This window comes from Macrotis lagotis, chromosome 7 (genome assembly GCF_037893015.1).
Source record: "Macrotis lagotis isolate mMagLag1 chromosome 7, bilby.v1.9.chrom.fasta, whole genome shotgun sequence".
Taxonomy (NCBI): domain Eukaryota; kingdom Metazoa; phylum Chordata; class Mammalia; order Peramelemorphia; family Peramelidae; genus Macrotis; species Macrotis lagotis.
Genome location: NC_133664.1, coordinates 92,926,099 through 92,949,581, shown reverse-complemented (window position 1 = coordinate 92,949,581; position 23,483 = coordinate 92,926,099). Strand labels below are relative to the sequence as shown.

The following is a 23,483-nucleotide window of genomic DNA, read 5'->3' as shown; positions in this document are numbered from 1 at the left end:
GTAAAGACAGATTACAGCTAGGCCAAAGAAAGCACGGAGGGCAAGTATCTATGAGACTGGAAAGGAAGGAGCCCAAGTAGATGACCAATAAAAAATCTGGAATACTCTAAATAGTAAATGTAAGCATTTATATTTCACCTACTGAAGTGGGAGGGAATACATGTTTGGGCTTATACTTTAAGAAATCATGTTGGTAGATGGCTTTAAAGAAATCTGGAATAAGGATATTCATCAGATAAACACACTAAAAAGAATGTGGCTACAATAGTCCAGCTAGGAGAAGATGAAGCATTCAACAACAGCAGTAGAAAAGAGCAGAGAGAGAGAAAAATAAATGGAAGAGATGAGAAAGAAATTTTAATATTTTGTAAAGATCTGGAAAGTGTAAGATTAGAGCAGAAGGATGCCTGAATGACTAGAATGACGGTGATGGTTCAGAGAAATCATAGTAAAGACTTTATTAATAGGGAGTGGTAGACTGGAGGTTTGTAGAATAAAAGATATTCAATATTCTTATGGATAATCGAGTTAAATATGTCTAAAAGTCATTTAGTACAAATTGCTTAAGAGGTAATTGAGATGTCTTTCAGTAATAGGCATATAGATCAGGATCAATCTTACAGGTGTTAATTTAGACCATCACTTGAGATAGGGCAAAGACAAAGTCTTCTCTAAGCCCAAAGTTAGAAAATAACTAATGCTGATGAAGATAGAGTAAAGGAGACTAAGAAAAAGGACAGGTATGAAGAGAAGCAAATAACAGGTAAAAATAAAAATACAAAAAAGTGTCAGGAAAACTCACAGTTCAACAAACTACAGAAAAATTTAAAAGGAAAAGAAGATATATTTGTCAATCAAACTTAAATTCTTGCATACATGTACCCTTCCTTTCTTTATTTTTTTATTGTTTTTTTGAATGTTACAGTTTTCCCCAAACTCACTTCCCCACGCCCCACAGAAGGCAGTCTGATAGTCTTCACATTCTTTCCATGCTATACAATGCTCAAAATTCAATGTGTTAAGAAATCATATCCTCAAGGAAAAAATAAAATGTAAGATAGCAAATTTACATAAGATACCTTTTTTTTTAAAAAAAAGTTAAATGTAATACTCTTTAGTCTTTCTTCAAAGTCCAAAATTCCCCTTTTTGAATCATCCATTCCTTTCTTATCTTTGGTGCCTTTGCACATAAAGATCCCAATTCAAAAATCCTGCCTATTTTTCAGGTCATATGTCAGATTCTAGTTTCTCCATTAAAGTTAGTCAATAGTAATCCCACAGTGAGAGAGATCATCTCTCTTTGCAACAATAGCAAGTATGTTGTTTTTATAAGCATCCACCAGGCAGTTTCATACTAAAGTTAGTTATTTGCCTACATATAACACCTCTACAGCTAACAATTGGCTAGTTGTAAAGATTGTGCTTAGAAAAAATGAGGTCTCTCTGCTCTGCATTTCCTGGGACGGGAAAGGTACCTTTGTAACTGATATTTTTCCAGGCCTTACTTTATGCTCCCTGGGAGAATGAAGCCTCATTTTACCCACTGGCAATTTCCTTCCCCAGCATCCTATGTATAGGTAAAGTGGAAACTTGGCAAAATGTATACTACAAACTTACATGTACAAATGATTTTTTTTCATATTTTCCCTATTTTTAGCTTTTCATTTTATGGACTTTCTAAACTCTTTTTATCTGGTCAGTATAGCTTTATAGGTGCTGGACAATGAGTACTGCCCAATTATATTCATCAATACATACAACCTGATGCAAAATGAGCCATTAATTAACTCATGGTCTTCATTTAATGGGGACCATTTTTATTTACACCCTTTTTTCCTAACCCAGTGTCTAGTACACTCTTCTGGAAGTACATAGTATATAAATGGTTGTTGAATTTAAAAAGTATTCAAATTTCAAAACATAATGTTACACTCAACCAAGAAAAGGAAGAAAAGAAGCTGTAGAATTGTTCACCATGCTGTCATGCTCTTGAACAATAATGTACAGTGGGAAAAGTACAGGTTACAAAGACAAGTATTTTTAATAAGTATGAAAGAAATCATTACACACCATCATCTCTGATAGGCAACTGTTCAGAAACAGAGCCTGAAGAATCTTTTCTGGTCAAAGAGCGTTTTGTTTTTCCTTGCCCAGTTCTGCTTCTTTGGCGTACCATAAAGCCACCAATACCTACAGGGAATAAAATAGTAATGGAACAAAAATGTGAACTCTTAAGTAGACTCTTATAAGAATAAAATTAAAATTACTTTTTAACATTACATAACTTCTGAAAAATGAATGATCCTTAAACCTAGGCCCTAGCCTGATTTAATAACAATTATTTCAGCAGGTGAACTTTATCATATAATGTGAAAGATATTTATTTTTACCAATCCTTCACTACTCATTTTGTGACAAAAACAATGTAGCTAAAGAAACAAACAAAAAAAAAATTAATCTGCAAGCAAAAGGTGAAGAATTTGAAGGGAAAAAAATAGCAAAGAAAAGAATAACAACTAGCATCATCACAAATCAAACTACAATATAAAAGCAGTAACAAACCAATTATCTACTGATTAAAAATTAAGAAAAATTGATTAGTGAAACAGTCTGGATTAATCCAAAAGCAATCTTCCATAGTGCTTTATAAATTCAAGGACATCAACTTATTACATTACTATCAGCAGAACAACCTAATTGATAAAAACTGATGGAAAAACAAACAAAAATTTAAACAGAAATAAATGTAGACCAGTATCTTAAACCATATTCCACAATATGCTCAAATGAGGGAGAAGAAGAGTTTATACCTTTCAGAAGCAAACTTTAGAGTAAGAGTGAATTGGATTCAGGCCCTGGCTCTGATTTCTGCTGCTGATGCAATCCTAGAGAACTCTCTTGACCCTCCAGTGCTCCTGGCAACTTTCTAAGACTATCTGTGACAGAAGAGATTCTGATCTAGATTGTTAAAGGGAGTTTCATGAACGGAGTTCCCTACTTTAATACATATATCAGGTCCTGTACAAAACCCCCTCAAGAAATCCATGTACCATAGAGAAAGAAACTCAAAACAGCATTAAATAAATCATTTCACTTTTATGAAATGTACTGGTTAATTACATGCAACAAAGGAGATTGATTACACAATTCTGTTCAGCATGCAGTTTGCTCCTACAAAGTACTTCTATATGCAATGAAAGTATTTGGGATAGGCATACAAAAAAGCAATATTAAAAGTAACTATAGCATGAAGAATGAAATAATTCAATATAATTCTACATTTGGAATATGGGATTTTGATAAGGATTAAGCTAAACTTCTAAGATATCTCATTTTCTTACACCGTGTCCTCTTTATTCTAGGTTAATTACTGAAAGATTAAGAGTTAATCAGTGTTGGCTTAAAAGGGTGTCATAGTACATGAAATACAAAATTACTCAAATAATGCTTTGAGGAAAAGGATTTACAACAAACATCTCTGTTATCATTCTAACTGGGAAACACAAAGCAACAGAAGTTTAACTTTTCTGATAGGTGTTAATATGGGAAATTAAAAGGCAAATATGAGCAACTATGGAAAATGATAGTTATATGTGAACAAATCTTAAAAGACAAACAGTATTGAAGTGAATCATTTTGTGAAACTACTTTTTGCCCTAAAATTGCTAAAATATATATATATAATTTAAAGAAGATTTAATGTTTTAAAAAGCTTGCCTATAAAAGTTGTTAAAAATAGAAATAAAAAGGCATGATGGCAAGTATCTATAATCCATGCTGCTAGAAAAGGCTAAAAGTGGTGGATGGATCACTTGAATCCAAAATTTAAGAGCCATGATAGGACTCAAACCAACAGGCTGTAAGTCTTAAGTCCAGAAACAAATATGACTGGAATGTGTTCCCTGAGAATGTGCAAGAAGAGGTAAACCACCACAGGTAGAAATGGAATAAGACAAAGATCTACTAAGATAAGGTAGCAGATTTGTTAATATGCCCCATTTCCAGGCAGGGAAAGATAAGATACCTTCCTTTCCCTTCTTCTACCTTCTTTTCCCACCAAAAAAAAAAGGGGGGGGGGGGGTAGTGGTGGTACACAGAATGAGAGCAAAAATTCATTCCATAAAATTATGTAGACAAATTATTTGTGCTTAAGAGTTACCCATTTTATTAGTTTCAGGTTTCCTAATAATATAAATATGTAATATAATAACAAAATAATAAATCTGGAAATATCTATCTAGGATATTATACCTGGTCTATATGGTTTTCTTTTTCTTTTTTTGACTCCATCAGTTCCTTCTGCACCCTTAGTGTCTTCATCCACAGCTTCACGCTCAGGACTGGAATCAGATTTCCCATCACAGTCCATAAGATCACCTTCTGAAATGAATAAATTTATATATGAAGTGAAGGAAAAAATAAACATTCATTACAAATTAATGGAAAGTGTCAACTGTACTACACTAATTTTGTTTCCTTAAGTCTCAATCACTATATTTAAGAATTAAAAAGAGTCAAGGATCAAAATGCAAGTGATACTTTAATACAGAATTTAAAATCAATTCATAAAGGTATTTTAATCCAACTTAATCAGGAACGTTATTAAGCTGAAAATCTAAAGAATTAAAAACCCAATACACTTTACATTTCATCATACAAATTGTCATGAATTATAACATATCATTTGTGCTTTAAAAATGCATTTATGGGAAAAGCAAACCTGTGAAAACTATATATGGAAAAACTCAGTTTGAAAATTGGAAAGGTGTTGAACATTTATGAAATCATTATAGTTTAAAAACTATTAAAGAGATATGAAAATATTTTTTAAAACCTAAAATAATTGTAATGTATTTTACTTTGAAATTATCAGTTTATTCAATATCATATACATTTAAGAGAATTATAATTCTAAATACCACAACTCAGTTTCCTTTAATCAGTCTTACTACAATTTTTAAAATGAAAAGGCTCATTTTAAAGGCATGTTTTAAAAATTATTTATTTTATTTTCTAAATGGTGAGCCAGAAGATAAACAGGAAAGAACAGTTAATTTCACCTTTCAAACATAGAGGAACATTAAAGTCTATATATGTTAACTTGTTATGAATATTATTAATTTAATCTTCAACAGAATATGATGTACTAATTCATATTCAAAACTATCTTGGAAAGCGTTCTTCATCCTAAGGCATTAATTAGAATGAATACAGAATTGGTACAAAGCATGGGTAGTGGAGGGAATTTTGAGAACAAAAGGATGTCATGCAATTTTAAGTTAAAAGTAATATCTAAAATGGAATTAAGTACACAAATGATACTGGACTGTTCATATTATGGGAAAAACTAAGGTCATTTACTATGAGCTCCTTTCTTATTCTCTCTTTCAATGAAAAGGAGAATATCAATATCCAACAATACCATACAAATTGAAAAACTACTTCTTATCTGATCCAAGACAAAAGGTCAAATTTATTAAAACAGATCTAATTAATTATATGAAGGTAGTTTTAATATATTTCTGATTCCAGGAAATGTGCATATATTAGAAAGTATTAAATTCAGTTATATGGAAATAAGACATTACTAAAAGCTAACAAGTAAGAATTGAAGTAGAGGTTAAAATGAGGGGAAGCAAAGAATTAAATAAAACGTTAAAAAAAATACTTAAAATATGCAATAGCAGAGATGGCTAGGTGGCACAGTGTCTAGAGCACCAGCCCTGGAGTCAGAAATACCTGAGTTCAAATCAGGCCTCAGACACTTTAATAATTACCTAGCTGTGTGGCCTTGGGCAAGTCAATTAACCCCACTGTCTTGCACACAAGCAGGGGCGCGCATGCGCGCGCACACACACACACACACACACACACGCAATAGCTGAAAAGGCATTAAGAACAACTGACTTAAAAAATTTGTGATTATCTGCTAAGAAGCATAAAGAACACTTAGAGATAAAAAAGTTATCATTGTATCCAATTTATATATTAAGGTATTTTAATTAATCTCACAAATGATCATCAACCAGACTATTCAATGTAACTACTTTAAAATGTGGATGGTGTTATAGTTTTAAAGTAAATATCTTTCAGATTTATTTCATTGTTTCAACATTTGTAGTTGGTGAATTGCTATTCTATACCTAGATTACATGTGTAAAAAGCAATTCAAAAAAATTGCTTGAACAAGTTTACATTTACTTTGAAATGAAAATGTAAAACTTAGATCAGAAAAAATGCTTTTCTTAGGGGCGGCTAGGTGGTGTAGTGGATAAAGCACCGGCCCTGGAGTCAGGAGTACCTGGGTTCAAATCTGGTCTCAGACACTTACTAATTACTTAGCTGTGTGCCTTGGGCAAGGCACTTAACCTCATTTGTCTTGCAAAAAACTAAAAAAAATAAAAATAAATGCTTTTTTTTGGCTTATTAATGGTAATTAAAATGTATAGTAAGATTTTCATTGTCTTGAATCTCTCATATTTTTTATATGCCCTATGGCCAAGCAAATATTTTCAATCTACTAAGTTCAGATGACTGTTTAGTACATTTCAGTACTAAAACTTAAATATTATATACCATTCATTGTGGTATCCAAGAAAATACTGACTGCTACCATGAAATAATACGCTGAAATATAACAAACTACAGTCAAGCCATCCCACTTGTGATCCTTAAAGATTTGGTGCTCCTGGTGATTTCTCTAAAGGTCTGTTCTAAGAAGATACATAAAAAGAAAAGAACCTGAAAAGGGAAGGCTCAAGAAGACCACTCACTTAGAAAACAAATCAGTAAATTAGACATATGTAAGTCAATATATTAATGGGATAATCCTTAGTCCTATATATATGTATATTTTTTGTGTGTATATATATATATACACACATATATATTTTTAGAAAAATATTGTTATAAATAATTCAAAATATATAAATACTATTTACATTAAAAAACCACATACTTTACAGGAATATAAACAAGAACAAAACTATTACCTCTACTGTCATCCATTTCACCATCCCTTGAATGCTCTGATTGGATGTCTGGGGGTGTCTGAAGAACAGCTACACTATTCTGGTTTATGATCTTTAGTTTCAACTTTGGTTTAGTTCGTTTTTTTCTTGGAACTGTAAATGTGAGGCTTTGTAACTGAGACATTCCTGATTCAGTCAAACAAACTCCATCCTGTGTATAAGTCTTCGGGGGATCTAAAAATGATATTACACATTAAGGGAACATGAAAACATTTACCATTTTTTCCATGATTACATGTATTTTTAAAAGAAACATCAACAACAACAACAAAAGAAATACTCTCAGTGGTCATCATTCCAAAACATAAGCAAGGAACTGAATTTTTAAAAGAAATACAGAAATATGTACATGCATTCATATCAACACACAATATTCCTAAAAAAATTAATAGCAATATGTAAAATGGTTTAAATTAAGGCAAAAAGATCTGTGGCATCTAAAATTTCACAAAATTTTATAGGAAACATGTTAAAAATTACTTTTATTATATACTTTACTGAGCAAAAACAATATAGAAGCCTCTCTTTAGTAAGTATTGTTGACTTCATTTTCAAACAAGGATTTGTAGCTAACAATGAGAGATAAATAAAGAAAAAAAACTAAAATCACATTCCTGAATATCAAAAATATCATGAAAGTTAAGGAGAAAAGTAACTTCAGACCATATATCTTCACATAGAAGAGTTTACATGACCAATATCCTTCCAGAAAAAGCTGGGGAAAAAAGTACATTGGGATCTCACTAGGGACTAACTTAGCTGAATTTTAATAACTTCTATAAAGATAACTCTATAAAAAGTGTTGTAAAATGTTTTGACAGCAATTCATAAATAAAATGTAACTTGTTCAGTATGCAAAAAAACAGAAAGATTCTGTTCTGAAGATATCATAGAAAGATAGGTTAGAGAGCAATAATTCCAGCTCCCAAGTCTTGACAGTAAATCAAAAGCAAAAAATTAGAAATTTAGTAGATAAAATGCAAAATAATTTATGAAATTAAATTTAAAATGCTGTTAGATGCTGGTTCATAAACTTCAATGTCAACAGATCACTGTTATAAAGAAATTTGTATAAACTGAAGCTTTAAAAGAACATTTTACAAAATCCTATGTTTCATCAACTGGATCTCAATGCATATTCAAAGATAATTTCAGAAAAAATGAACATCAACACTCTGGGCACAAGGACCAAGAATTACAAGACTACATATATCATGCAACATATGAGATTATAAAGATATGCAAAACAACATGAGGGCCCTATATTAAAAAACTTTTATCTCAGAAATGAATTGAGATTTAAATTTTTACCTAGATCTTTTACTTTTGTTACAATTTGTGCTACAATTGATGATTCACAGCCATCTGAGGAAGGCACTGAAATGACAAAAAGAATTATTTTTCATTTTTTTCAACATTAAATAGATGCATAGCTCTTAACAATGTTTATTCTTTCTTTTCCTTAACTACAATATTTTCAGGAAGTATGTTATTTTTATAATAGCTTTCATAAATACTCAAGGAAGACATTTTACATTAGTAAGGTCCCAGCTGAAAGGGGGAATGGAGAAGCAACAGGAAAATAGGAACAGTTGTTAGGAAGAGAAAGGTATTTTGTGGTATTCTCCAAATTGGCTTAAGTTTCACGGTTATTCTGTTCAAAGGAGTAAAAAATATATTTCTAAATCCTCCCTAGACTTGCATCATAATACAGCTTTCTCTATTAAATGGGGATAAAATAATTCTTCTCCAGGAAGCTATGAAAGTAAACTGACCTACATTCTTCATAATCTTAAAATGTTACTATCAAATAAAAAAGAAAACTAATTTAGGATATACTGTGCCAAAAAACTGTTTTTAGTGAATGAAAGAACAAGACAATTCATCTAATGTCTCACCATTTTTTGTAAAGAAAAGTTCTCTTACCGTTTGCTGTAGGTATATAGGGTCTGCACATAGTACAATCAAACCCAATATCAGCTACATTTTCGACTTCATCCTCAGTATTTAAATTCTGGCAGACAGCATGCATCCACCTAAACGAAAGGACATATTTTCAATGTGTTATATGATGTAGGATTTTTTTTAATGCCTCATGTTTTTAAAAACAAATTATGAAACAAAATAAATGAAAATCGGTATGTTGAACTTAAGCTGCAAGTGAAAGGGAAATAGAAAGAGGAAAAAAGCAATAAGGCAGAAAACAAATGGTAAGACTACAGATTAATCATGTATTAGGTACACTATTTCATAGCCCTGAAGATTTTTTTTAAGTTTTGGAAGGCAATGGGGTTAAGTGGCTTGCCCAAGGCCATACAGCTAGGTAATTATTAAGTGTCTGAGGCCGGATTTGAACTCAGTTACTCCTGACTCCAGGGCCAGTGCTCTATGCACTGCACCACCTAGCCGCTCCCAATTTACTTAAGTCCATAACAACTTATATAAACATTTAACTTAGATTGTGACATCTAAAAAATTAAAATAATATATTGAGTAAAATTACAAACCAGAGAAAAGTGAAATGGAAGCATCAGAAGCTTGTGAGCTATAATATGTCACTAAGAGTGAGTAGCCAGAGGTTATGATGAAATCGAGTATTGAAAAACATTTCTATTTAAATATCTTATGAAGGACCTAACAGACTTGAAGGTACAGCAGATTTATTGGAATACAATGAGCAATATGGCTGTGAATTTCTGGTTTAATAATTTTGATGGGGGGGTGTCTATAAAACTGACTCACACTTCTATGTACTAGTTCAATATTTTTTTACTTAAATTTTTATTAATCTATAATCTGAATTTCAGAATTTCTGAAATGGTATTTAATTAGGGATTTTTTCCATTTGTTCTTTTTCCAGTTTTTTAACTGTCTAAATTATTGATCTACTCATTTTTTATTTTATTTATATAAGTATTCAGAGATATCAAATTTCCACAATACATGCTTTGGCTGCATCCCAGAAGTTTGGTAGAGTTGTCTCATTATGTGTCATTGTCTTTAATGAAATTATTGATTCCTTTTATGAACTGTTCTTTGAGCCACTCATTCTTTATGATTAGGTTATTTAGTTTCCAATTAATTTTTTAGCCTATATCTTCCCATGGCCCTTCATAACATGTAATTTTTATAGTATCATGATCATAAAAAGATGTGTTTAATATTTCTGCCATTTTTTCATCCCATATTAAACAGATTGGAAATATTGAGGCTACTTCTCATGGATTTAATTCCATTACAAGTCAGTAGTAAAATTTTCAACTGGTCTATTTCTTCAAAAATTATTTTGATCTTCAATAAATAATCCTATAATTCTAAAGGATAATCATATAGAGGACCTACTTAATAATAATGCCAATTATACTACTTTGAAGATCAACAGAGCACAGAGCACAAGACATCTGTCAGTCTAACCCTTCCTTGCTGGGATTATAGTATTATCTCACCAGGTCTGGCACTGTTCATCCTCAAAGTATTTGTTTTTAGTTTTATAACTCTCTTGATTGCAAAATCTTTCCTTTTGTACGTTCCTCCCTTCACTGCAGAAATATATAGAGGGGGACAATGTATACAGATTATTTCACATACTTGATTCATTGTGCTAAACACCCCCCCCCATTTTATTGTTTAGTTTTGTTTGGTAAAAGACATGGTAGAAATACAAAGGAATACCTTAGTAGTTTTAAGCACTAAACACCCTATCTACTCACAAGGAAAAAGAGAAAAAGATAATGCTAAAAAAAAAAATCAACTCCTTTCTTCTTAGTCCTCTATATTAGCAATGTATTATCTCAGGCTACTATTAGATTGATTGGACAGGAAAAAAGTTCTGGTTTCAAATCTCCCATAAGACAATCCCTCTTTCTGACCATGGGTAAATCAATTTACAGTTTTAAGCCTTAGTTTCCTTAATGAGAATGTTAGACTTAAGAAGTCAATAGGGTCCTGTGAAATGAAGAGTGTTTGTCTTAAGCAATTGTAAAAGCTCTTCACAGATTTAAATATCTATGGTCTTTTAATCAAACAAGACAAATAAGTACTCTATGAACCCTCTTCATTTTCCTACCTCTAGGGGATTTTATGGTGACTGAATTTGTTAAAAACTAATTTACTACTCTAGGTAATTTGATGAAGATGAAGAAGATGATGATGTTTGTTCTTCTTATTAAAAGAAGATAATGACATCAAGAAGGTGATGCAATACAAACACAAGAATTGAATTTGAGGGGAGCTGAGCTAAATCACCAGCCTCACTTTATCATCTGGATTCATTTGGGCCCAGGAGCCAAATATGGATCAGGATGACTGGAGGTGACCCTGGATGCAAGGGTTAAATGACTTGTACAAGGTCTCACACAGTTGGTAAATCTCGTATGTCCAAGGTTGGATTTGAACTCAGGTTCTTCTGACTCTACTGACTGTGCTGTCTAATTGAATCTGGGCATTTTAATTATCATCTGAACACCTGTCATTCATTAATTCATCATTCTCTGACTAAAACTTTATTTAGTGCCTACTACAAGCCAGCCTTGGTAGACATAAATGACATCCCTGACCACAAAGAGGCAACCAGACACGTACAAAAGGTTACTCAGGATAGAGAGGGAAATAAGAGTGGGACTGGGGAACACTTCCTGCAGTTAGGACCAGGGAAAGAAGTCATCAATGTGGAGGGCACGGGACAAAAAGAGACAACATCCAGTGCAATGGTTTGTAGGAAGAGGAGGCACAAGAAAAGGTGGGAGTCATAGTGATGCATGAAGGAGGCCTTTAAAAGTCCAAGAGAGTTTCAATATTTGATTGGGAGTGGGGGTGAGGTGGGGTGGGGTATGTGCTTGTAAAGGAGGATGAGGTGTCAGAATTGAAGTTTAGCCTTGTCACCACAGTTACTGAAGAAAGGGTGGACTATGCAAAATGGAATATGCACTGACACTAGCAGTGTCAAAGGGCCTAAGAGATGCTGCAAATAGACTGGCCTATACAATAGACTATATGGGAGATGTCTGTGTGTGGGAGGGGGGGGGAGTAGGGGGTCCAGGCAAGGAAGAAAAGGTAATAAGAAACCCCAGGCTGGGTCTTAAGTTGCTAGTCTGGGACTGAGGAAAAGATGGAATGAGGAGTGTCCAGGGAGAAATAAGGTATCTTTTTTGTACATATTGAGTGAATGGTTTCTACAAGACAGCCTATTGGAGATATCTGAAAAGATCCAACATGTGAGGTCAGGATAGGTAGATTTGAGAATCATAAAAATGATATTTAATTAGTTTATCAAATTAAGTAACAGAAAAAGAAGAAAACCCAGAAGATAGAGCTCTGAGAATACCTCCAGATCTAATCTGGAGATATACCAAAGGATTCAGAAGAGGTATGTAGGTAGGAGGGAAAATCCAGGGAAGAACAGAGACTAAGAGGCAGTCAAAGGTTGCAGAGACTTCAAAGAGAATTAAGAAAAGCTTATTGGATTCTGCAGTTAGGAGATCACTGCAACTTTTAGGGACAGTCATTTAGATGGAGAGATGAGGTCAGAAGACAAGCTCTAGGAACTTAAGAAGAAAGTGAAAGAAGAAAAAGTAGAGGTAAAAAGATGGCCTTCTAAAGGACTTTATATTTAAAGCCCAAAACAAAGAGGTTAATAGTTAAGTACCATTTCCCTCCATAGGAATTTATTATGTTTTTCATGATTTAGCATTTATCTTCTGGATAACAAATGTTGATAAAGAGCTGAAGTTAGAGACAACACTGCTATTTTGCCAGGCATCATTTTGCATAATGTTAAACTTTGACAATTATGGACTTAATATTCAAGAGAGGTTTATCCAATCAAGTGGATCAAAAAAGAAAAACACATATGGAAAATTAATGGAAGGAAGGCATTACCTGTCACACTGCCTGCATTGAAGAATAAGATCCTCTTCCCTATAATTTCGAGAGCACACTGGGCAGGTAGATAAACTTGCACATGGGGCACACTGGGTATAATTGTTTTGCCACTCACATCGTGGACCTGGAGATGTTGCTCCACAATGTCTGCACCAAACACACCTACAAAACAAAAAATACCAAAAAATTCCAAATTTGCTACTGATAGTACAGATTGTCAGATAAGATTTATCTTTAAAAAGTTTTTTTTAATATAAATCCACATTAGGGACTACAGGAGAGGTTAAAAAAACCAATTTAATGACTGTGGTATAAGAAATAGTCCAGGTGTTAGCACTTAACTACATTCAGAAAACTGAAGAGCTTTAATGAAGCTAAGTTGCATAAAGACCAATGGTTTTTAAACACCTAGACTGTGATGCTATATGGCTAAAAATTACTGTTCTGGCACAATTACTACAAAATAGGAACTCTAAGTAATCTAAAGGTAATAGATTAAGTATACATCAAACAGATAAATATTTCATGAAGAAAATTATTCAGGAAACTTATATCAAAGAGCGTCTTAAGATAAGAAAAGGAATGCAAAAGTGACATGAGAAACAAAGTGAAGACTGTACAAAGGGAAAATAAAACTGCAATGGAGAATTTATTAAAAAAACACAAGAAACTCACTAAAAGAGAGTATCTGAATGGACTAAAATGTAAATAACAGATTAAACAAAATCTGAACTGTAACTGAAATCTCAATTTACTAAAAATATTCAACAAAATATTTGTTAATTAATATGTTGATATCACCAGCAGATATGAATGTCTTTGTAAAATGTTAAGAAAACAAAATAGAAAAGTAGAAATAAAACTGGAAAACAATGTACCATTTACACTTCCAGCCTCCTTTGGGAACGGTCTGCAGTGGTGGATCCAGGCAGTAAGTGTGATAGCTTATGTCACAGTCGTCACAAAGAAGGAGTCGTCCTGGATCAGTGGCCTTGCCACAGGCTTCACAAACTGTGCATTCAAGACATCTCCAGCCTTTACTAAGTACAACTTTGGTGATCTATTAAAAAAGGTACCAATTTATGTAATTTTAAGAACCATTTAAAAATGTTACAGAATATACTTATAAATGTATCAAATTGTGGTTGACAGCAAAATTTAAGCAAGGAATTATCTCAAAAAAAATTTAAATCCAAAGAACTTTAATTTGTTTTCGATTACAATTCTGTCATTTCTCCATCTTAAGCCATCAACTCCATTCCTACTTTCACGTCTCACTCAGGAATGGCTTCTTATCCTCTTAGTAAAAAAAATATGTTCTCGATATTCTTTTGAAATCTAGCAAATTAACAAAAACCACTCCCCATATACTATTATTCCTTCAAGCTAAATCTCCTTTCCCACACATGAGATAATATATTTGCCACTACTCTAAAACTCTCATTTCAACACACTGGGCTTCTAGTCTCAACAATGACTGCAAATTATCTCTCCAAGGCAAACAACAGTTCAAAAAACAAAATATATTGTCTTTTTACAGCTATTAAATTCTTGGAATTTTGAAGTACATTGGATAGTGTGACCAATTTTCCATACACAGTCCTGCAGACTACCTATTCCAAATTACCTGTCCAAAATCCCAAACTGCTCTAGACAACATTCTCAGTCAGTATTCATTTGAAGGTCTCACAAGAGGAGGAAACTATTACCTTTCAAGGAGGCCGATTTAATTTTGGAAGAACTCCCATTTTTTTGGGAAATTTTTCTTCAAAAATCTCTTTGCCATCTTGTTCTAAAAACTTCCCAGATTTGTAAAGCAAAAGCAGGTCTCGTCACACTACCACATGAATGCCAAATACTTATAGATCACACATGTCCACTTAAATTTTCAATAGTATAAGGTTGCTCAATAATAAATGTAAGTTTCATGAAAGTATCTTACATAATTTTATATTTTCCAAGCTCCTAAGTGGTTTACACATAGCACATAGTTTTAAAATCCATGATAATTTCTTGTAGTAAAGTTCTGACTTTTCAATCTGAAAAAGATGACTCATCTTAATCATTAGTCTTGCTTTAATTAACAAAAATTCTTTACTATGTCTCAAGATACCCACTGAACAGATCTAATACTTAAAGGACCTTCTCCAAAATATGTCACTATTTCTTTTAATAGTATGATCATTCTTCAAGTTATACAAACTAAAATTCTCAGTTAACCCAAACATTTCCCTTTGCTTAATCTCCTAAATTCACTGTTAAGTATGCTGAGAGCATTTGAACTTTATGAGTCACATAATTATTACTTTCATTTTTTCTATTACCAATAAACATTGAGTCCAAGTCCTTCCCATTTCTCTTGTCTGTTCTAATTGCTTCGAAATTAAGTCTTTCTACCCGTTCCAATGCATCAGTTTTGAAAATGCCAAAATATCCCAATGGTAAGATCCAATAGCCCATCTCCCACAAAACTATTCCCCTAAAAAATTACTTAAGAAAATAAATAGAGTGATTTCACATTACAGGCTGCCTGAGTTTCTGTGTGACTGCTGCAACAACATATCATAAGAGTTTCATTTCTACACACACTACATTCCAATCAAGCTGAAGAACTCATGATTTCAGTCTTCTCTATGTGGTCCACACTTATGAACAGTCTAAGGTCCCCCCCAGTCAAGGAATCCTTACATGGGAACCTACTGAAATCATTTTTCTTTAAAGATTCGGGAGCTTTATTCTCCATAAAAAAATTCAGGAAATAGTACTCATCCTTTTTTAAAATTTATGTTTAGTACAATAAATGTACTTAATGTCAGACTTATATGCATTTGTATTCATTTATATTCACTTACAAGCTACTTATCCATTAGGGGCAAGAAAAAAAAGCTTTCACCTTTCTTTTTATTGGCAAATGCTTAATAAATGTTATAAATACTTAATAAATGCTAAATTTGTTGAAATTGAGGACAGGCACTGTCATATTTCATCTTCTTATCCCATGCATCATGTTCCACAGAGACACAATTTGATTTAACTAGTTAAATTGTGTATTCTATAAGAAATAAAAACTGATTTAAAAAATGTCAGACTGGTTAAGTTTTTTGCTTACTAAAAAAGTTCAGTTTAGGTTCTATGTAAAATCCCATCTGATGATGCCTAATAAGCATATGATTTACTCTCACACATTTAGTGCTAACTGGAGAACAATTGATTTATTACGTATTACTAACATAGTCACGTAACTGTTATTTAATAAAGACATAGAAAATTGAATATCTGAGAAAGATACTGGATACTTCTCACTTTCCAAGAATGTTTAGAAATGCAAAGCTTCTCTAGTATACCACTAATGTAGCTGCCTGTCCTTTACAAAATAAGCTTAATTCTTAGATCATAGTTGAAAATATTTGTATATGCATGTATAGATGTGTGAGTATAAGAGCCAATGTGTATGTGTATGTATGTGCATGTGTGTGTGTATGTAAAGAGACTCATTCAGTTACAGACTGTTCTCCTGTTCTATTCCATAATACATATTGAATGCTTCCTGATTATACTAGGTGATTATGTAATTAGTCAAGTCAACCAGAAACCATAATCAAAGATTATAGAGTACATCAATATAATGATACTTAAATTTAAAAATACATCAGCTCAATTTCAAGAAGCTATGGTTGAATTATAATCTTACCCGAAATTGAAAAAGAAAATAGAAATTGAGGGTAGGGAAGAGTAATATAAAAGAGGGAGAGAGGAAAAAAAAAATTCAGGGAGAAAAATCATGGTTTTTAAAATATTTTTTTCTTTTTTGAAATTTTTTTGGTTTATATTATTACAATAATTTTATTATAAGAGTAAAACATAAACACGCCCCCCTCCTCCCCAAGAAGATGAGAAAGCTCAAGAATAGTGAGAGAGAGAGAGAGAGAGAGAGAGAGAGAGAGAGAGAGAGAGAGAGAAAATGTACTTCAGTCTATGTTAAGATTCCAAGGGCTCTGTCTCTGGGGTAAGTTGACTTCTTTATCCTAAGTCTACCAGAGAATTTCAATATTTGTACAACAGTTTCTATTACTAGCTGTATTTCCCTCCACTCTACTCCTCCCAAATCTCATTGATCTTATTCATTCTCCATTCATCTTGTCCCAGTCCAAAAGTATGTTGTATCTGAGTATCATCTACAAATCTTCCCTCTCTTCTATCACCTATTCCCCTGTTCCCTAACCCCATTCCCCTTTATCCCAAGCCTTTCTTCTCATTTTTCTCTAGGGTAACATTGATTTCTATGCCCTATTAAGTGTGCATGTTATTTCCTCTCTGAGCCATTTCTGATGAGAATGAAGGCTCACTCATTCCCCCTTGCCTTCCCCCATTCCACTCCATTGAAAGCTTTTTTTTGAATCTTATGTAAAATATCTTAGCTGCTGCTTCTCCTTTCTCTTCCTTCTAGTACTTTCCTTTATCATCCACAGACTCCATCTTTTTACTATATTATAGTATTATATCCCACTCCTTCCTGTGCCTTGTCTATAAATGCTCCTTCTAACTGCTCTTGTGAAAGAGAAAGTTCACATGAGTTATCAGTATCTTCTTCCCATGCAAGAAAACAAACATTTCAACATCATTAACTTCCTCATGATTATTTCCTTCTTGTCCACCCCCTCTACGGTTCACCAGTCTTGTAACTGAAGATCAAACGTTCCTATTTCAGCCATGGTTGCTTCAATAGGAAAGTTTGAAAGTTCATCTTTTCCCCTGAAAGAGGATGTTCAGTTTTGCTGGGTAGTTGATTCTCGATTGTAAACCAAGATGTTTTTGCCTTCGGGAATATTATATACCAATCCCTACAAGCCATTAAAGAAGATGCTGCCAGATCCTGTGTAATCCTGACTATAGAACCATGGTAGTTGATTTGTTTGTTTCAGGCAGCTTTTAGTATTTTCTCTTTGACTTGGAAGTTTAAGAATTTGCTATAAAATTCCTGGAAGTTATGCTTTTGGCATCTCTTTAAGGAGGTGATCAATGAAGTCCTTCAATTTCTATTTTACCCTCTGCTTCTAAGGATCTCAGGGCAACTTTGCTGTATAATTTCTTGAAAAATGAAGTCTAGGCTCTTTTCCTGGTCATGACTTTCAGGTAGCCCAATAATTTTTAGATTATCTTTTCTGGCTATTTTTGAGTTCAGTTGTTTTTTCAAATGAGATATTTCACATTTTCTTCTAATTTTTGGCTTTTTTGAAAGTATTATTTCTTCCTGATTTCTCACAAAGCCATCAGCTTCCTTTAGTTCCATCCTGCAGTTGAGTTATTTTCATCACCTTTTCCAGATGGCCAATTCTGCTTTTTAAGGCATTCTCCTCATTTGCCTTTTGTGTTGCTTTTTCCATTGGCCTAAACTGGTTTTTAACATGTTATTTTATTCAGTATTTTTTTTTTGTATTTCTTTCACCAAACTGTTGATTTGGTTTTCATGATTTATCTGCACCTCTCTCATTTCTCCTCCCAAATTTTCCTCCACCTCCCTTAACTGTTTTTCAAAGTCTTTTTTGAGCTCATCCATAGCCTGAAACCATTTTCTAATTCTCTTGGAGGTTTTGGATAAAGAAGCTTTGATTTTGTCATCATCTGAGTATGTGCTTTGATCTTCCATGGGACCAAAGTTTCTATAGTCAGAGTCTTCTTTTTCAATTGTTTACTCATTTCCTCAGCCCAAGACTAAATATAGCACTTCCCAAGCTTTGGGGGTTTTGGGGGATGCCTTTATTCCTAGGACCTTTATTCCTCCAAGGGCATATGCTCTCTTGCCTGTGCTTTGATATGTAGATGACCACAGGTACTCCCCTCTGCCCTGGAGGTGTGGAGAGGCCCTACTGGGCTATCTTATTATGGAAGGTCAAACTTGCAACCTATATCTAAGTATGGAAAATTAGCAGAGTTCTGGCTGGAGGGAGAGCAGAGAGATTTCTGCAGTCTCCCAGACCACATTCCAGTCTGAGCCATGCTCTGGAGGTGCAGACTGGTTAGACCCAGTTCAAGCTGCAGGTTCTTGCATACAGGGTTGCTCTGAGGCCCTTGCTCCTCACTTCACACTCATTCTGGTGCAGCAGAGTTCTCTCACCACCCCTTCAAGCTGTTCCCAGTGACCCCTGGACTGGACTGAACTGTATTGCAGCTGTGGTTTTTTCCCCCAACTCCCAGTCCTGGTGAAAGTTCCCGTGGAACTTCTAAGTTACCTTGGACTGGGAAAATGAATCACTCAGTCTGAGGGTTTTACCCCTCTAAATTTGTCTAGAGTCATAATTTGATGGCTTTTGGAGTTTTGGGGGGAAGGAGTTTCCAGGAAATGCTGCCTTCATGTCACCATCTTGGCTCCACCCATTATTTTTCTTAAAATATATTTGCACATCCACATAAAATGAGTTCAATTTCCTAACTTGTCTCAATTAACTTTTTAGAACCACAATTATTGCTATTCTCATTTCCTTTTTTCCAACTGCTTATTGCATGTCGAATTCCATGTGCTGTACACAATTTAAACTTAATATATCAAATACTCAATATCAACTTAATGTCCTCTTCCAAATTTCCCTTTTTCTGTTGAGGATATCAACATAATTCTAGTAAACAAGCTCTAAACCTCAGTTTTGAATATCTCTCCTTCGTCCATGTACAATCAGAAGCCAAGTCCTAAGTAATGCGTTTCAGAGTATTCTCTCCTATGACAATGGCACCAAATTAGTACAGACCCTATCACACCAAATATTTTCTTTTGCAATAACCTGTGGTCTCTTCTCTCTGCCACAAGCCTTTCAACTTCAAACTACCCTCCAGTGTCCAGCAAAAGTTATCATCCAAAATTTTATTTCTGACCACTCATACCAATGGTATATAATTACTAAAATCAAACATAGAATTCCACTTTGCAATCAAAGCCGTAAACATTCAGCTTTTTCAAAAAGAAGACTTTTCTAATATTCTTATATTTTACTTGTTCAACCCTTCTTATCCTTCTTTCAACAAAACAGGCCAAATCTTAAACCCAGTATTTTCAAAACTATCTCACATGCCCTTTCCTCAGACTTAAGTTCTGGATTCCTAAAAATCTCAGTTAAAATCACACCTTAAAGAGAAAGTCCCTCGGTCATCAAAACAAGTGTCCCTATGCTTATTACCTCCAATTTATCCACTACAGTTTTTTCCTAGTTATCAATGTGTAATCTCACACATTCAACTGTTCTTTAAATGTTTAATTAAACTGTTCACTAAACACTGTTCTTGAGAGTTGTCTAGTACTCTTCTAATCATGAGCACTAAACAAATAGTGTGATATATAGGAGACGCATAATAAATCTTTATTGACCATTTATATTCCACTTCCCAATTCCATTTCTTTGCTTTAACAATATGTAATTTTTAAATAGACATTTAAAAATGTATTATGATTCCTATACTTTCCAATAATATGAATGGATATATTGTATTTATTGGTATCTTAGCACTGCTTACTTCACATTTTACATCATGTGACACAAATGTTTCCATATTTTAGCAAATTAATAATAATTTTTTAGCATAGAAACATTCCATTATTCTCACATATCACAATAATTTAACCATACCCAAATACAAGTTTATCATCTCTATTTACAATTTATTGCCACCACACCATTCAATATTCTCTAAAATCATTCTACCCATGTTTCTCTGAAACCAAGTCTTTTATCATTTATTAAACAATGTTTCATTCACTCATAACATAAATCTTTCAGCCATTACCCAATGTCTTAGATTTATTCTTCATTTCTATTTCTTTTTATTTTGTTTCCCCCCTCCTCTTTAATCTTGTCTTTCAAAGGAGAAAGTAATTTTCCTACTGATTATTCCCACCCAAGTTTTATTCACCACTTTAAACTCTTCCTACTCATGATGCTATTTACTGATGTATTTTTGCACAAAACTACATATATTCCACCTCCCCCCCCCACATTAAGAGTGAGGTTGATGCTTCATTCTATTCTATAATCATCTCACGTTCGAAATCAAGATCCCTATTCTATCCTTCTATATAATAGCAAATTCCTTTTACTCCAAAATAAATAAGAACGGAAATGAAGTGTCCTTACAGTCTTCTGAATGTCTGAGTTAATTCTCAATATCCTTAAGGTTCTGAAAGGACATTTGGTTCTTCTGGTAAAGTTAGAATATTATCCCATCCTCAAAGAATTCTTCTTCCAGAAATTAAAATAAATTACTTTACTAACTTTCTCTTGACAAATGTTTGCATCTCAGAGTTCCTAATCAATTCAGACATTTTCCCTGGGAATGAAAGAGTTCTATTATATTTTAAATCATTAAGACATCAGATGGACTCTATGTCACTTTGCAGGCTAAATTATTTTTTGGTTGTTAGTCTCTGTTTTGGCAGAACTCTCAAATAAATATAATAGGGGTTTCCATGCTTTACTTAGACCATACTGTTTGTAGTTCCTTGCTAACTGAACTGCTACTTTAAAGAAGCTTTTATGTATATGTAAACACATGTGTGTGTGTATGTGCACACATGTATCTCATCTTTGATGTAAATGATTTGTGCCTATGACAGCCCAAGGATTTTTAATTTGGGGGTTTAGTTCGGTATTTCCCAGAGAAGGATTCTTCTGGATCTAGACAATTTGTTCCTTTTTCATTTATGATTTCGTAATTAGAGAGTTCTGATTTTAATTAATATTTTTGAAAGAATTCAATGATTTTTTTTTTTAGGTTTTTGCAAGGCAAATGGGGTTATAAGTGGCTTACCCAAGTCCATACAGCTAAGCAATAATTAAGTGTCTGAGACTGAACTTGAACTCAGGTACTCCTGACTCCAGGGCTGGTGCTCTATCCAGTGCACCACCTAGCCGCCCCAAATTCAATGATTCTTAAACAATCCCTAATAAACTGGTTTTCCAGATCATTTTTGAAAAAGCAGATAAATTATATTTTATTCTCTCTATTCCAATATTTTGATTTTGTACTAATATTTCTTCATGTACCAAGAAACTCTTGATTTAGTTCATTCTATATTTCCAAATTCATTTCATAGATAATATTCACCACTGTCTAAGATATTTAATTTTTTAGGTATAAGTACACATGCTATTTTATCCCCAGTAAAATAATTCTTTCTTCATAAGTTTTATTTTCATTTTTTAATCACTTCAAGTATGCAAGTATCCAATATTATCCCTCTGAGTAGTGGATGGTAATTGTTACAGAATTATTCCATCATTTTGGGGTATCTCTAAATTAGTAATAATTTTGATTCTAGGGCAGCTAGATGGTGCAATGGTCCTAGATTCAGAAGGATCCAAGTTCAAATCTGTCCTCAGATACATAATAATTACTTAGTTGTAATCACACAGCTAGGGCAAGTCATTTAACACCATTGCCTGGCCAAAAAAATAATAATAAATTTTGATTCTGGTCCGTGTTTTCTTCCATTTATTCTCCCCATTTTTATTCTAGGTGGATTCACTACTGAGACAATTCAGAATGATTCTAGTTGATTACCAAAGTCAGTGCACTGACCTGTAGAGTTAGGTAACGATATTCTCTGAAGGTCAAAGTACTGAATACTACTCTGGCTCTTCAAGATTTCAGAGATGTAGGCCATGCACATCCTACTCTGAGCAGTCTGGCAACAACTGTTTCATGGCTATTAATCTAACTACTCCTTATTTAAAACACCCTATCTTGGGATTTAAGGTCTTTGCTGGGGTTTTCTCAAGAGTGCACTGTGCTCTTGGTGACTGACCTAATACTCAGGTCCTTCTCTGGCTGATCTATAACTGGACTCTGACCTAATAGTTGGAGTTCAGGGTACCTCCCTTTATTCTTGTCCTCAGATTATGGTCAACCTCTTGTGTTGTACTAAAAAGGAACAGACTTTTCCTCTAGTTCCTTAATGGATGTTGTGATCATTATATAGGCTGATGTGAACTTTAGACTTTTGTAAATGAAAATATATAGGAATATGTAAGCAGTGAGTCTTCAAGGTAGGCAGCCAGCTTGGTCACAAGTCTACCTCTATGTCTTTGCACTTGTTGTACTCCATTATATGGCATGCTTTTTAAAATCTCCAGGTACCTTCTAATATCAGTTTGGTTCTAGTTCCTACAAAAAAATATTTACTAACAATCATCTTCCTCTCTTCCCCAAAGTTATTATGTTGTTTAAGTGTATTTTTTTCACTCCTCCCCTAGGTAAAATGTCAGCTCCTTTAAGCACAATCAGTTTTGTTTGCCTCATTTGATATGTGTACTCTGTAATGACTTTGTAAAAACTATTGAATAATGACAATAATGCAAACTTGGCTACAGACACCAAATGGGTCTGAGATAAAACTTTTTCCAGAGGTTGCTAAGGTCAAGAATCATCAAGGGTGGAATGTCCAGCAGTGTGAGTTATGGGCAGGGGCACCAGAGCTGCAGAAGGATACATACAACACACCAAGTCTAGACTAATTTTTAAAGAATATTTTATGATAATTTGCATTTTAACTTCTGTGGTCAATGCTAACAATTTAATAGCATTTGC

The 23,483-nt window shown here is 33.5% G+C and overlaps 1 protein-coding gene across 8 annotated transcripts in view; it reads right to left on the bottom strand.

Moving 5' to 3' along the window:
• KMT2C (lysine methyltransferase 2C) overlaps positions 1-23,483 on the bottom strand; it is a 291,259-nt gene that overhangs the window by 76,984 nt on the left and 190,792 nt on the right. For all 8 annotated transcript variants that reach the window (XM_074193304.1, XM_074193306.1, XM_074193298.1 and 5 more), the window contains exons 19-25: positions 13,790-13,971; positions 12,909-13,073; positions 8,958-9,067; positions 8,343-8,408; positions 6,993-7,205; positions 4,252-4,380; positions 2,071-2,190 (exon numbers count right to left, since the gene is read on the bottom strand). In XM_074193304.1, the coding sequence (XP_074049405.1) occupies positions 2,071-2,190; positions 4,252-4,380; positions 6,993-7,205; positions 8,343-8,408; positions 8,958-9,067; positions 12,909-13,073; positions 13,790-13,971 (985 nt within the window). The remainder of the gene's footprint in view (positions 1-2,070; positions 2,191-4,251; positions 4,381-6,992; positions 7,206-8,342; positions 8,409-8,957; positions 9,068-12,908; positions 13,074-13,789; positions 13,972-23,483) is intronic.